This window comes from Azolla caroliniana, unplaced genomic scaffold (genome assembly GCF_043228905.1).
Source record: "Azolla caroliniana isolate FFs.n. ecotype wild unplaced genomic scaffold, voAzoCaro1.0.p SCAF_7, whole genome shotgun sequence".
Classification (NCBI taxonomy): Eukaryota; Viridiplantae; Streptophyta; class Polypodiopsida; order Salviniales; family Salviniaceae; genus Azolla; species Azolla caroliniana.
Window position 1 is genome coordinate 18,620,738 of NW_028230442.1, and position 15,817 is coordinate 18,636,554.

Genomic DNA, 15,817 nt, shown 5'->3' on the forward strand with positions numbered 1-15,817 from the left:
TTGATGGCTTATAAGAACTACAATATTGATAGCTTTTAACAATCGTTGTATAGTATTGCAGGTGCATTTAACTATTGACCTTCACTAGGTATAGTTCCTAATAAGACCATAACATGCAGAACTGAGGTTATATTGAGGAAAACTTCTCTCAAAAGTTTTCAAAGATATACGGACATAATCAGATGAATTTTCAGTTCATGCCCTTGCTCTTTTTTCCAACCTTTAGATCAAATCAACCTAAACAATTACATGACACAAGTTTCTTATAACCATTTTCGTAAATGCTTGACTATTGTGAAGCAGAGATGATGCTTTGCAGTGTTGCCTGGCTCATTAATTTTCTAAGTATAAACACAAGCCTTTCGAAAATGAAAACTGCTATATTTCCATCACTTGTTCTACACCATCATGATTAGATTTTCAAAGATAGTACTCATGTAGACAAATAAGGATTTTCGAAGAAAGTAGACCAAAACAATACTCATGGGTTTTCTGCATTGCAAAAAACAGGACCTACATTAACTTTTGAGTTTTATGCACACACTCTGTCTTTTGGATGTGATGATGTCAAATCTCTTCTTATGATAACCTATCATTCTGATTTTATCAGCATTTTCTTTGACAGATGTAGAGAATAAAGCTGATCATCACAAAAAGTGATGCAACGATCTAAAATCCGTTTGTAGCAAAATCTCCATTTGATTGAAAGCCACCATCTCTCCATCTGTAAATTAAGCTCTTTTGTTGATGCTGCCATCGTTGGGCTCTTTTGAGAATCTAAGAATGCCTCTACTTCATCTAGCACCTTCCGTTGATCATGAGAAGAAAGGTCAGCCCATCCACAAACAGAATCCTGTAATAATTTCGTGCCACTTTCAAGTGGCAAACCTTTATAGTGAAGAAGATTGATTAATCCAGAAAGTCCTTCAACTGAGCTGCAGAGGCTGAGTATATGCAGTAATGCAGCATCCATACCCATGGTTGTGGGCAAGTGCATTATAAGATTACAGCATTTCAGTCTAAGTTTTTCACATGACATTATGTCGTTTTCAACTGAGAGTTGCTGACCACACAGAGCAAGGTGCCCTTTGTGTTTCCGAACTTCGGCTGAAGCACAATACACACGTAAAGCTGCCAGAAGCAGAAAGGATGGTCTGCCATCTGGTTCAATATGCATGCTACCATTAGGAAAGCTGTTGGTGATGGATAGCCATTCTGATGAATGGCCATTCAGCATACCCAGCTTTATGGGCACCTTGTCATTGGGATTATGAGACAGGATAAAACCATAATGCTCCAGAAGCTCCAAATTGGTATATGTTCCATAACATAAAAGTACCTGATTACAATGAGACTGTTAGATGCACATATATTTTGTTTGGTTTGTGATAATATTTTTTATCCATAGAAATCATATGGGACTGAAAATTGATATATCAAATCAGTATCTCACTCTGGGGGTGTTCATTAAAACTAAAATAGGAGGTTTTATTCAGATTTTAGAGGAATTGCAAGGTCCTAATACCTGATCTCCTTTTTTGTAGTTCTCTCGGGCATAGAAGCGATATGCTTTAGCATTTGAATCATAGCCCCCATCTGTAAGCCTATCAGTGAACTGTACGACTCTTCCACTATCATAATTTCCATCATAAAATTGGACTCCATGTCTCATCTCAACTGATAACGAGTTTTTTTGAGCATGCACATCTGAAAGAGTACACAAATCTACCACGCTCTCATCACAAGGAGCACCAGAAGCATAATTGAACAAGTCACCTATAGGGCATAGTGTACCAGCGGTACTCCATGTCACATGCAAAGTCCGTGAAGAGACCTGAACATAACTGATCGTCAAACAAATAATGTTGTATCTCAATTCTTCATAACACATAATCAACAGATTGAATTTAAAGAGAAAATGAAGACAGAAATAAGGAACTGAAGGCGAAGACTTGAAATGTCATGTTTTGAACACCACAGTAAATATGAAAGTAGGGTATAGTCAATCATCAAATGTTTAAACCAACTGTTGACAATGCCCACAGCCATGCTTTGAATGAGAGAAGTCATGTTTTCAACCTTCTTCCACAGTAAATGTGAAAGATAGGCATAGTCAATCATCAAACGTTTAAACCAACCGTTGATGATGCCCACAGCCATGTTTTGAATGAGAGAAGTCGTCCCTTTAAGCCCAACCTTTTTAAGAAAGGTTTTGCTTCCTCCCAATCCTTGTTTGCCTTTTCCACAGCTCGTTCAGCAGCCCAAACTGCATCTTCAACCTACCTAGTATTATGACACATATTTCATTTTCCTTGAGAAAAAACTCTCAAATCAATAAAAATGCAGCGCACCTGTAAGGCATTGATTTCAAATCTTGTGAACTGCATAAATGTTTGATAGGACCTAGGAATACTCTTCAAATAATGGAACCATCTTGATGATGTGGATTTCCCAGTCTCTTTTAAAAGAACTGCTATCAGCAGCTGATACAGTAAACATTATTGTTACCACATGCAAAGGAAACCTTTAGAAGTGGTTCATGTTAATTCTCTTCCAGTATTATCACACGCAGATGCCCTTACACATACATCTACAAGAGACGGACATTCACAACCCATAATTATCCAGATTTCCTTGGGCTTCACAATCGTGATTATGTGAATGCTCCTTACAAAACTGCTTTTTTATCTATTGTCGATAAAATCAGCTGCATTTTAAGAATTTCTCTCCAGAGAATAACTTGTGCCCCTTTAAAGCTCATTAACTGGAAATCTGACATTTACTCGGAGCTTAGATTAGCCCATTTATTTTTTAAAGGATATGGGTATTAGGGATTTCTCTCTGAAAATAAAATTTACCCCCTTACGGCCCATTTAAACTTGAAAGTTGACAGTTAGTCAGAGCTTAGATTAGCCCATTCTGGGATTCAAATGAAGCCTAATTGTTTTACAAAGAATGAAGAAGTTTAAAGTTCCATCTTCAAAAAATTTAAAAATCGAAATGAGAAACCTTAACTGACCGTACATTCTCTATGAGCATTTTCACATAATATGCCTCTATGTTCCGAAGAAAATAGAAAATCATAATAATAAGACAATCAGAAAACGAAAAGATCTCAAAACCTGTGCAAAAGAAATACCTGAACAGAAGACAATTGAGGGTAATGATGCAAAGCTTCCATGAAAACCTCGTCTTCTTTGGCACTTTCCACATTTAATAGACAAAACTCAGGCACAGAGAGTATCATCTCTCCTTCTTTAAGATCACGCGAAGCGGCTAATCCTCTCCTGTCACAACACAATAGAAAAGGAGGAGGAAATTAAGGATTTGAATACCCAAACGTGATGTATATCTTACATAAGAGGACAGAAGAAAGAAGACGATAATCCTTACCCTCCAGCATGTGGAAATGAAGCAATGGTAATAGAATGGCCAATACATGATGACTGTTTAGTTAGAGAGTCTGTGATGTGATTCGTAAAGGCCCAATCCAAGAGCTCTGCTTCGGCTGCCATGGGAGCACAGATTTTTTCATCATCTACACCTTAAATTTTAGGAAAACAAAATCTCCTTTGCATCCACACCTATATTCCTCAAGCTTACCGCAATGTCTTCATTTCCATAAAAAGAGGCCCTGAATTTCATTATTCCCCCAGAATACCCCTGAATTTTGTTTATCTCAAATGTTCCTGATCAACCATTGAAAGTGAGAAAAAAAAGACCATGTAATTCTTCTTGGATTAACCGAGGGCATTTGGCAAAATAAAGAAAGACACATATTTTGTTCTTCTTTCCCTCATTAGAGTTGGACTTTTAGAAGGATGCATTCATATGGGGCTAGATTCAGCATTGATACAGATGTGGCTTTCATGAACTACAATTTTATTTATTCTACAATGGGTTTCTTATAAGGATGCTTTTAGACTTCGGATTAAGCACCTACATGGAAGGAATTCAAAACCTTTCATTGTTTTTATCTTGTTAAGGGCACACCAAAACTGACGACTTTTTTAATTGATTGAAACATGTTTTTGATCTACGAGGATGGAAAGTTTCAATCCCAATTCATCAACTTTGGCCCATGCTCTTAAATCAGGTTCTAAATGCCATTCTCAACACAAATCCATTTGTCACAGTTGTTGCTTGATATGTTGTCACTAAGTTTGGAACCTAATTTAAAAGTCCCAAAAAGATTGCTGTTTTTCCTAAAGAAAGGCATGCTTCACAGATATCCTTAGTCAATTTAGCAATATGCAATTCCAAACCAGAAATTTTAAACCACGTATTTGTTTACTAAAAAATGTCACTAGATTTAGGGTTTAGGTCGTTTGGCAACTTGGTGTATGACATTAATTTATTATGAGTGGCTATGTATCTGACCATCTTACATCAGAGAAAATCTTTTTGAGATCTGCTTTGAAACATTTATTGTTTATCAGAGAAAATCTAGCCTTGAAGGCAGGCAAAAGATTTCCTATCACATCCAACGGAAGGTATATTAAAAATGCTTATGTGAAGACTGCCACGATTCAGATGATTTCAGACAGATAAATGCAATGAAGGAAAGAAAAAATAGAACTATTGGTGAATGCAGAGAAGATGATTTCAGATGACATCTAGTTAATTATATATATAAAAGACCACTTCTGGCACAACATGGAAAAACCGTTGATCAAATAGACAACCGCTTTTTGTTTTCGCTTATGTTTTCATACATACCTTCTCCATAAGACTTCCCATTTAGAAGCTAGAAAGGCACATAAGAAAAGCTGATCTTTGTTCTACCCTATATGATAGTGTTACATGGTCAGTTGTAAACTCTTTCTTCTCGAGAAAAATCTAAATAATGCTTTTGGTTAGACTGAACTAAAACTAGTGTTAGGTACATGAATACAACAAAGAGCTCCATCAGTCGGAATTCATTCTTACAAATTCCAACATATGATCTCTTCTTGTGGCAGTTTGGCCAAGGTTTCCTTTTAACTTTAATCTTTACGAGGCAAAGATACAACATCCCTTTTCCGACTCGGGTTCTTCATGCTTGATAAGGCGAAGAACTCGGATACAAGGAAATGTTCAACACAATCATTCATTGCATTGACATACATAGCCTTGTAAAACAAGGAAAGGTGTATCTATGCCATTACGAGTTGTGGAGTTTACTCAGTGTTGTATTATCACCTATCGGCTTAGATGCATTTGAAGATGATCCGTGCCTTTCAACGAAAAATTCATATTCATATTTTGGTGGTAGTCTCCTTGTAAATCTCTCTCTTGAGTCATGAGAAGAGTCACACCCATCTATACTATCTCTTCGACGAAATGATCCAACAGAGTCTGAAACTTTGGCAGCTCTGTTTCCACAATTCCGGTCTCGTAATGTTCTAAGAATGAGCATCTTCAGTAAATTCATGACTTGAACTGCGTGCATTAGAGCAATCAAAGGATCTGATACCTGCACAACATGAAGATATTTTGAGGACACAAAACATCCAAATATGAAAGCGTCTTCAAGGAAAGCTGTATTGATATTCCAACCTGGGTCATATTGGGAGCAAAGACCATGGCTATATTGTGGGCATTCATCTTGTTAAAATGCTCCTCATGGACTACATCCGCCATCAAGTTGATTCCCCAATCCAATAAACCTCTTTCCATGGGTGGTAGAGTCTTCATAAGGGTAATTGCTTGCTCTTCACTATTACATTGCATGACTTGATCAGGAGAAAGACTGTCTAGCACACCCCTTGGCAGCTCCCTGAACCAGGCCTATAAACGTATCCAAAAGGAAGCATTAAGAGGTCTGCAAGATGTAGACATAGATGTAGATGTAGATATGTCTTATGTATACATAGGTTTGTGTACATATATATGTGCCTACGTAAGCATATAAAAATCATTTAAGAGCTCTATATTTCATTGGAATGTTCTCTGCAGTGTAATGGGGCAAACCTTGATCATCCCAGCCAAACAGTGTACATCAACATTGTGAGGTACAACACCATGGTTTAATTGACTTCTCACATGCTCTTCTTGACTGTTCTCGGCGTTTATTCGGAATATTCCTTCAGCCTGTTAGTTAGCAGTAGCTACGACAGATTAGAGCCATGATGAAAAGCTAGTAAATAAACACAGGCTAGCTACCACCTTATCAACCAAAAAACATAGACAATCTTGGAATGAGGCAAATTACTAGCTAGCACCTTATCCGCAAAAACAATGGTTTTCTTGAACTGATACTTAGATGAAACAACATACCCTAAGCCCTTTCTTGTCATACAATCTTTCTTGTAGAAGTAGCAATATCGTAGGGACACTGTTGCCTTTTCGATCATAAGAGCACTGCATCGACTGGGCCGAAACTCCAAATGCACTAACACTGCCACAAAGTAGAGGTTCCACCATCAAGACCAGATTATTTTGAGCTGTAGTATGCCTTAGTATCCAAAAATCCAAGACCTTTGCTGTTATTTCATAAGTCTTCAAATATTGATGAAATTATTTATTTGACAAATATCTGCATCCTAGATTTGTTGAAATTTTTAGTACTGAATCATTCCAAATTTCTTGGTGGTGCCTGATGCTTGTATATCTTCTATTTCATAACGCAACAATCTTTTATTTTTTTAACAATGCAATGCTGATTTTTGGGTCTGTTTCTCGCCTATTTAGATTGCTGAAGATGATTTTGAGGCAATAAAATAAAAGTCATAAGCCACATATGCATGCTACTTGGAAGAGAAAGTAGAAGTACCTTGCACTCGGAGCTATTCTTGGGACCTGCATCTGGAACTCAGCAGGCAAGCCAAGAAAGCCATTAAACCGGTCAAACGTGACATGAGCAATATGCCGGACATCAGTCGGCCGCCCAATGTCCATCTTGATGTCATCGGGAGAGCCTTTACAAGAGAGACCGGACCTTCGGAGTGCATCGAATACAAATGCCACCACAGAAAGCTCTACATCTTCTTCATCCCGGCGGAGTTTGAGGTTGCGAGCCCGAGCTTCCTTTTGGTTCATTTCTCCTTGTTGCGGCAATGACATGACTTTGTTATCTGAAGCTTCATAGTCTTTCATTTCCCCCTGTTGTGGTGATAATAACACCACTTTGGAATCCAAACCACCCGGCACTTCTCGGTTGCTCTCTTCTGGCTGTGGTAATACTGTTAGATTCCCATCCAAAGCTACTTTCTGGTTTTCCTGCAATTGTGGCAACAATACCACCTCAGGATCCGAAACCAGCCTTTGGTTCCCTTGTTGCGGCAATACCACCTTCTGCTCCCAAACCATTTTCCTGCTTTCTCTCCATGGCAATACAACCTCAGGATCCGAGAATAATTCTCTTTGCTTCAATTCTCCTCTGGGAGTTACTATTTGAAGATCAGATGAAACCACTCTTTGGTTCACCCTTTTTTGTGGTGATATCAACTCACATTTGATGCTCATGTTGAATGTTTCAGGCCGAGATGTAAATACAGGAGAATCCATGGCAATTGCTAATGGGGGCTTTCTATGGAAGTCATCTGAGTCCTTTATAGAGGTTCTTCTTCGGCATGGTGGGGAGGACGACGATTCGGGGTCGTGATTTCCATTCCTACAGAGTACCTGAGAAGAAGAAAACACCTCTGTCATGTCTTTTGATTCTTCTTCTGCTGCTGCTGCTGCTTCTTTTCCGTCGAGAAAAAAATGTGAAGGATTGATGAAATTCTTGGTGATGTCCAGCAGGATTTCTCTGGAACCTGAAGAAGCCAGAAAAGAAAAAGAAAAACAGAGGTTTCAAAATTTACTTTCTAGCATGATAGCTATGGAGAAAAGAAAGGTCGAATTGCTCATGAAAAGAAAAAACAAAGAAACAGTATTTAGACAGGGGAAAGAAACGTGAGAAGAAATGCATTGCATACAGAAGCAGAATTCAACAAAGGAATCCAAAATGAGGAAGAATTGCAACGGTAAGAATTAGCACAGAAAGCAAAATTGGAAAGAAAGCGGCTCCTTGAGAAAATACTTTAGTTGTGTCAATGAGAAGAAAGCGATGGCTAGGATTATGGTTAAACTTCAGGCCAACAGTAGAGATTAGGGTTAGGAACTTATACGTCTTAGAAAACCCTAATCTCTACATAAAAAAAAACTTGGTGGAAGTGGGGAAAAAGACGTTCGGGGGTTAAGAATGGACCGTGATAACCTCAGTATCTTGATTGTCAAGACAGAATAAGAAACCCATTAGGGTTAGGGTTAACGAAAACCTTCGGGAAGAAAGGTCTTAGGGTTATGATTGCGGTTCGGAAACACTCGCAAAAAATAGAAGGGAAAAAGATTAGGGTTAAGGATAGGATGAGGGTTAGAATTGCATTAGAGTTAGGGTTTGCGGCGAGAGTTAGGGTTTGGAAACCTTGGATAGAGATTAGGGATGATGGATTAGGGATTAGGGATGCAGGAAACTCACCGTTGTGTGCAGGAAATCGCTTGTGTTTGCGAAGATCCATGAGGCAAAGAAGCCGAGAGGAGTTTCAAAGAAAGAAAACCAGAGAGAGAGAGAGAGAGAGAGAGAGAGAGAGAGAGAATTTGTGTGTGTGTACCTGCTACTGGTCCTGCTGGGCTGGAGGCGGCGGACCTTTGGAGGCCTCTCAACCTCTTTCTCTTCTTTCTTTCTTTCTCAGTCTGTTTGAATGACAGAGAAAAGCAGAGACACAGACACAGAGGGGTATAGACTCTAGAGAGAGAGAAGAGAGAGAAAGATAGAGAGAGAGAGAGAGAAGAGAGTAATCAGGAAGAAATAGTTGGGTCTGGCTAGTTTCTAAATGCACCACCATCACCATCTCTCTCTCTTCTCTCTCTTCCCTCTCTCTTCTCTCTTTCTTTAACTTCTCGTTCTTCTCAAGAATTTAAGTGTGAGTGTAGTAATGGCTGACTACTGACTGGCGGGTTTAATTAACCAGAAAAGCAGAGAGAGATTTATACATACATACATACATACATATACAGTCACAAAGGAAAATACACAGCAGAAGATGAGAGAGAATGAGAATTAGAGCGATGATGATGATGGATGGGGGGGGGCTCTGTTCTGCTCTGCCACGCTGGGGAAGAGAGAGAAGAGAGAAGAGAGAGAGAGAGAGAGAGAGAGGTGTGCAGGCTGCAGTAACTAAATTCGCTGAAAGGAAGATTCAAAATCCATGAATAACCAACCCTGACGTCCTCCCATTAGTAGAGTGTACCCTACACACACACACACAGGCATCCGAGAGAGAGAGAGAGAGGGATGCAGAGGAGAGAGAATGTAGAGAGAGAGAGAGAGAGAGAGAGAGAGAGAGAGAGAGAGAGAGACTAGAGTATGACAGTGGCAGGGGAGGAGAGAGAATGTAGAGAGGGACTGAGAGAGAGTGTGTGTGTGAGACAGAGGCAGGGCAGGAGAGAGAATGTAGAGAGAGAGAGAGAGAGAGAGAGAGAGAGAGAGAGGCAGGGGAGGAGAGAGAGAGAGAGAGAGAGAGAGAGAGAGAGGCAGGGGAGGAGAGAGAATGTAGAGAGGGACTGAGAGAGAGTGTGTGTGTGAGACAGAGGCAGGGCAGGAGAGAGAATGTAGAGAGAGAGAGAGAGAATGACAGAGGCAGGGGAGGAGAGAGAATGTAGAGAGAGAGTATGACAGTGGCAGGGGAGGAGAGAGAATGTGACTGAGAGACAGGGGAGGAAAGGGAATGTGACTGAGAGACAGGGGAGGAGAGAGAATGTAGAGAGAGAATGACAGAGGCAGGGGAGGAGAGAGAATGTGACTGAGAGACAGGGGAGGAAAGGGAATGTGACCGAGAGACAGGGCAGGAGAGAGAATGTAGAGAGGGACTGAGAGAGAGAGAGTGTGTGTGTGTGCGTGTGTGTGAGACAGAGGCAGGGCAGGAGAGAGAATGTAGAGGGAGAGAGAGACTGAGACTGATTAAAGAGAAGGGTTTATTTTTTTTGGGGGGGAGGGGGAGACAGAGAGACAGTTAAAAAGAGAGGGAATTGAGAGTGACACATAAACCAGAGAGAGAGAGAGAGAGATTCAAATTTCAAACTCATTTGAGCTTCAGAGAGAGAGAGAGAGAGAGAAGGGAAGATAATTAATGAACAGAAAGAGACACTTCTGATTGAGGCTTTCAGATTAGTGTGTTTGTGTGTGTGTGATAGATAGACAGATAGATGGATGTGTGTGTGTGTCAGATATATATATATATATAGAGAGAGAGAGAGATAGAGAGAGAGAAGGATAGATATGTAGATAGATGGGTGTGTGTGTGTGTGTGTGTTTGATATAGAGAGAGAGAGAGAGAGAGAGAGAGAGAAGGATAGATGTTTAACATTAGATAGATAGATAGATAGATAGATGTTTGTAGTGTCCATAGAGAGGCCAATATTGAGTGAGCCATAGGACCTAAGTACAAAAGAAAGTTATGTTGATGTGTGTGTGTGTGTGTCTCCTTCCTATCTAATAACAACAAATGGATTAGATGCGGGGGAGGGGAAAAGAAAGCATATCTGAGCATTCCTTGGATGGTTTAGAGTAAGAGTGAGCAAACGAACGAACACATGGTTTGGTTTTAGGATGCGGAGGTCTGAATGAGTGTAGATAATGTCACAACGTGAGCAAAGTCCAACACAAAGCTTTTCATGGTTTGTGTTTGTGTGTGTGTGTTTGTGTGTGTGTGTCTGTCTGTCTGTCTGTTTGCACACACACACAAACACACGTGCAAGCATATGTAAAGTTGATCTCTTGGACTTCGAGAACTTTGCTAACCAATGTTGGAATTGAGCGTGCATCTTGTAGTTGAGAGAGAGTGTGTGTGTGTGTGTGTGCACAACAATATATGTACTTTTGTGGCTGGTGGATAAGAGGATAAACCCCCTTTGAGAATTCAAGTGTTTTGATGACTTACACACATGTTTTGAGTTCTCGGTAGAGATTGGTTGGGATGTCGTAGGATAATGGATAAGCTCGCCTTTTGTTTAATTTTGGATTTCAGATTTATAGGGATTTGTTTATATGGATAGTATTGGCCATGATGGAGTAGCTTTGTCTTTTCTATGGATAATTGAAGCATTGGGGTTAGTTTAGGTTTAAGGATTTCACGATTCGTTTTCATCTATAATGGGTCATGAGAAATGGAGGGAGAGGCTTCAATAACAACATATCCTTGAAACATAGTGAAACCACACATAAAAAGAGAGGAAAGATGGACGTGGAAAGAAAGAGGGCATAAACCAGAAGAGAGACAATATACGAATGGATGGGTAGATTCTATTATTGTCCTTGGTGATCAAATATGACCAACGAACCAAGTGTGAGACATTATCATGTAGTAGCACGTGCTTTAGAGCAAGACATACCAAAAGGAGTGTTTCAAAATTGAAACCTTGTATCGAGTTGAGCTTTCGAGACATAAGTTTAACCAACGCATAGAGAGAGAGAGAGCGAGACAGAGGGATACGAATAAAAAGAGGGACAAGAAAGTGCAAGAACGGACAATTCAAAATTCAAACTTTGTGAGGAACGGAGCTTTCCACTGAAAAGTGAATTTCAAGGGCACATCTTTTAAGGATTACAGGGTTGTATTCAGAGGGATCGTTGACATCAAGAATTTTCTAGGGTTATTGGTTTATTCAAATGGATTATGGACATGAGAGCGCAAGGGTTTAAGGTTCAGTTAGTTTGTATACTCGAATTGCGTATATCTCATTGAGGAGATTTCAAGGATTTAGGGTTTTATTCATACTACAATACATGTCATGAGAACCAAGTTTGACAAAGAACAATAGCATCATGGAACCTTTACCAATTGTTCTTATGTAGATAATGTGGCAACTCATCCTACATGTACACATGCATCATAAATTTGTTAGCCAAAGATCACGTGCAACACAAAATATTGAAAATTCTATTGAAAACAATCTAATCTCTAGTAAAAATTCATTTGTAAGTGAGAACAATTGACTTGATACACTCCATGACATTTCAATGTTCTCTAGAAATAAGCACTCATGGACAAATTCTATCAAATCTCGAGGAATAAACTTATGGTATGTGTACATGCATCATGCAAGCTCGATCAAAGATGGATTATGCAAAATGTGATTGTGGGCGTGACAAGATTTAAAGGGTTTGATGATAGCCCTATGTTGCATATATATAGCAGCACTGCAAAAACTTTTATCCGAGAAAAACATTGATTGTCTTTGTTGGGAATAAAGTTAGAGAAGGAGAGAGAATGAAAGCCTTTCATATTTGAGAGCACCCATATTTCGATTGGTTGGTTCATTCATATGGGTAGGGGACATCTTTGTTAAGGAGGTGATATTGTGATATTGTGCTTGATTTGTGGTTCATCAAGTCCAATTATTTGAATTCCTTCCATTGTGTGTGAGATTGTTAAATGTTTATGAATGTCAAGGATGATGCGGGTAAGACAACTAGGTGATGACCCTCCCATGAACTTCTTTTCAATCCTAGTCTTTGTGCAAGAAGATTGTGCGGCATGAATATGGATGATTCTCCTTCTTCAAGCTCATTGAATGAAATTAATCAAACTATATATTCATACCTACACGTGTCATAGATATACATGAGATGGAAGCTTTATTTTCCTTTGTCTTAAGGGGGATAGTTAATGGGCAATAAAAAATCCCAAGAATTCTAAACCTCGAATTGAAGAACGAGATTATCGTTTCCAAGAATATTATTTAGTTCTTTACATAAAAAGAAGGCAAGAAAATCCTCGAGTCGGTAGTAGTATTTCATTTTTGTTTGGCATAAGAGCAGAACCAAATACCTTCAATCTGCTTAGTTTGGTGGATCATCCTTCAACACTTAGTGGCAAGAATGGATACCAAATTGACAATGATGTTCATCATCGTTATTGACATTAATCATTTAAGTATATAGTCATTCACCATGCGGTTTTTGCTAACCAAATATCTGTAGTTTTAGATACTTCATTTACTCCTTTTACGGCCACACACCATGTGAATGACCAACATGTAAAAACGTAAATATTACCATAGTTACTTAGAAACTTTCCCAAGAGAGATGTGGCAAGATGCATGTCTATAGGGCGAACACATCAACAATTAATTTTTAACAATAACAAAATAAACAACATTTTTATTTGCACAATCATAATGAAGGAATGTAAATAGAATAACAAGAATATAAATAGAATGACAAAAAGATACAACTTAATCATATATGGAATCTAAATATCGTGAAAGTACAAATGTATTAAATTATGATGTTCCAAGTCAACCATCGGTACGAGTTACCATAACGATTAGAGGGAGTTCAAGGCAATCAGTAAAACATACGTGGGCGTTGAATCTAGATGCAACGGCTATTCTATGTTTAAGAGTTCTAGTATTCCACATCACGTTGATGCTAAAGGTACTGATTGTCATTGAGATTGTGCTTGAGTAAGGTTCATGATATATTGCCGCTCTAGTTGTATGTTCATTTTGACAAAACATGCTCTTGCAATACTAGCAATCTTGGGTATAATTTTGTGTTAATATTACCAAAGGTATGATGATACGTCCAATTTATAGCCATTGTTCAAACAATTTATAGATGCCAATATAAAAAGAACCCATCAAATTACAATTGCCATATATACTAACATAACCATGTGTCAACGCTATTTTCACCTTCTCAAAAATCCTAAAACGTGTTCACGATTGTTACTCGGCCTCTCAACTGCAACATTTCACATATACAGTTGCCATATATAATAACATAACCATGCATCAACGCTATTTGTACCTTCTCAAAAATCCTAAAACGTTTTCAAGATTGTTACTTGAGCTATCAACTACAAAGTTCACATATAAAGAACTTGTTACGTGTATTTAACCATATAGATATGCATATCGTTTTATGAATTTGTATTTTTTCGGTATTGGATGTACTTATATTGGTTGCATGCTTTGCACTATTGTGGGGGATGAATTTGCATATTCTTTGTATAAATATTCTCATGGTGGCACCCACACGATTGTATATGCACACTTTTGTTTTACGTTATTTTATACAAAATCCATGTCAAGGTGACAAGTTGCACTTCATTTTGTATGTTTTAGGAGAAGAGTTGATCACTCCAAATCCATGGTGGGTGCTAACGAAGTATTGCCTCTTTATCACCTCACAATGATGATACATCACACACATGCAAACTCATAACAATCCCTTCTTAACTAAACCCTGTAAAGTAATAAATTGATGATGTCCTAATTGACCATTTGTAGGTTGGACATTTTGTCAATACAAACATTATGATGGTGCAAACTCATAACGATCCCTTCTTAACTAAACCCTGTAAAGTGATAAATTGTTGATGGTCCTAATTGACCATTTGTAAGTTGCACATTTTGTCAATACCAACATTATGATGGATTGTGAACTGTTATTTGAATTTGTATATTTAATGTGAAAGTTTACTATTTTTTTACAATTATCGATAAATTAAGTGTTAGATGTGAGAATGAAGGTTTTTGGGAAGTATACAAGTATGCATATACGAATATGGGTTTATGCTTGTATAAATATGCCTAGTATGTAGAAATGGAAATAAGTTGATGATTGATTAAGTTGAGTCACATCTAAATGCATACCAATGACATTCAGGAAACTAGGTAGTTGAAGGTTAAGTCTTCAAATGAAAGAATTAGTTAGAAGAATGTAGACCAATGGTCGATGTCGTAAGGATAAGACTTTGGCGTATGAGATTGGCGTGAATAAGCAAATAACTAGGTTGGAGCGACCTAAGATTAGAACGTAATATGAAGATTTTTGCACATTAGAGGAACACTAATGTAAAACCCTAAACAATCATAAAAACCTTAATGTTATTACGAAAGGGGTGATATAATTTTTGAAATTAGAATATAGAAAAACATTTCAAGATATAAGACAACACACATCTATGTGTAATATTGTTCTCATTATTACAAGGGACTTGAATGGTTAGCCAGCCATAATGTGCTCATGGGTGTACTTATATCACTTTGATAAGTAACCTAAAGTAAATCGATGGAATATTTTCACCTAGAAAGAGAAACTATGATGTTTCTTACTTGAGTTGGGTCAAGGTTACATACAGCTTATTATTTTTCTTTTCTTGGGAAAGGTGCCAAAGTAGTTAGTTAGCTTACCTAATGATGGATGAAAGATCTTCCCTTACCCACACATGAACTCACATATGCCTCAAGAGTCATGGGTCCAATCTCATAGTCAAGTCAAGTTTCAAATGGTTGGTGTCATTCACAATGAGGTGAATTTTGAAATCGGGCAATCTTTACTTTTGATGGCATCACCCCTACCATCCTCCAATTTTGAGAAAACAATAGCATGACCGCATAAGAAAGTGATAATCAAAACGCCCAACTGAGCATAAAATTAACTTACTAACCACTGTTTGATTTGGTGATCAAATGTCGTAATTGGACAAGCTCTCCATGATATGAATTAACCTACTACTACTTACTTAAGCAGCATTAATTAATAAATATTTTACTCAGGCTCCCACTAGCTATGCTAACAAATGTTGCAATAAACTCTATCACACAATTAATTGATTACTAATCTCTAGTTAGTAAGTATTTTGCATGCAATAATCTAGCATTCAAATATAGAACCATTAAGGATAAACTAGCAAATTAATCACTGCTTTAATAAATATTTTAATTGATATATTTGAAGGCTGCAGAGCATATAACTAAGCTACTAAACAGAAACGTTTTCCATTCAATCCTAGTCAAGGACCCCTAAATGAATAACAATCCACCAGTCCCTAAGTATTTTGGT

General features: G+C 38.1%; 2 protein-coding genes across 4 annotated transcripts; both read right to left on the minus strand.

Annotated features, from left to right (window-relative positions):
* Positions 1-465: 465 nt before the first annotated feature.
* On the minus strand, positions 466-3,562 carry SDG40 (SET domain group 40). Of its 2 annotated transcripts, none has more exons than XM_087322245.1 (6): positions 3,394-3,562; positions 3,140-3,287; positions 2,352-2,483; positions 2,139-2,279; positions 1,526-1,834; positions 466-853 (listed from the first exon to the last, which is right to left on the minus strand). In XM_087322245.1, exons 1-6 carry the CDS (start codon positions 3,513-3,515, stop codon positions 593-595), a joined length of 1,113 nt encoding a protein of 370 aa, XP_087178371.1. In that variant the 5' UTR covers positions 3,516-3,562; the 3' UTR covers positions 466-592. The 2 variants fall into 2 exon arrangements, with proteins under 2 accessions (XP_087178371.1, XP_087178369.1); XM_087322243.1 differs by having other exon boundaries at positions 466-1,339; positions 3,394-3,561.
* Positions 3,563-4,668: 1,106 nt separating this feature from the next.
* Positions 4,669-8,641, minus strand: LOC147862182 (uncharacterized). 2 transcript variants are annotated; one of them, XM_087322242.1, is made up of 6 exons: positions 8,577-8,641; positions 6,755-7,739; positions 6,259-6,379; positions 5,953-6,072; positions 5,539-5,769; positions 4,669-5,455 (listed from the first exon to the last, which is right to left on the minus strand). In XM_087322242.1, exons 2-6 carry the CDS (start codon positions 7,630-7,632, stop codon positions 5,144-5,146), a joined length of 1,662 nt encoding a protein of 553 aa, XP_087178368.1. In that variant the 5' UTR covers positions 7,633-7,739; positions 8,577-8,641; the 3' UTR covers positions 4,669-5,143. The 2 variants fall into 2 exon arrangements, with proteins under 2 accessions (XP_087178368.1, XP_087178367.1); XM_087322241.1 differs by lacking the exon at positions 8,577-8,641 and adding an exon at positions 8,444-8,516.
* Positions 8,642-15,817: the final 7,176 nt, after the last annotated feature.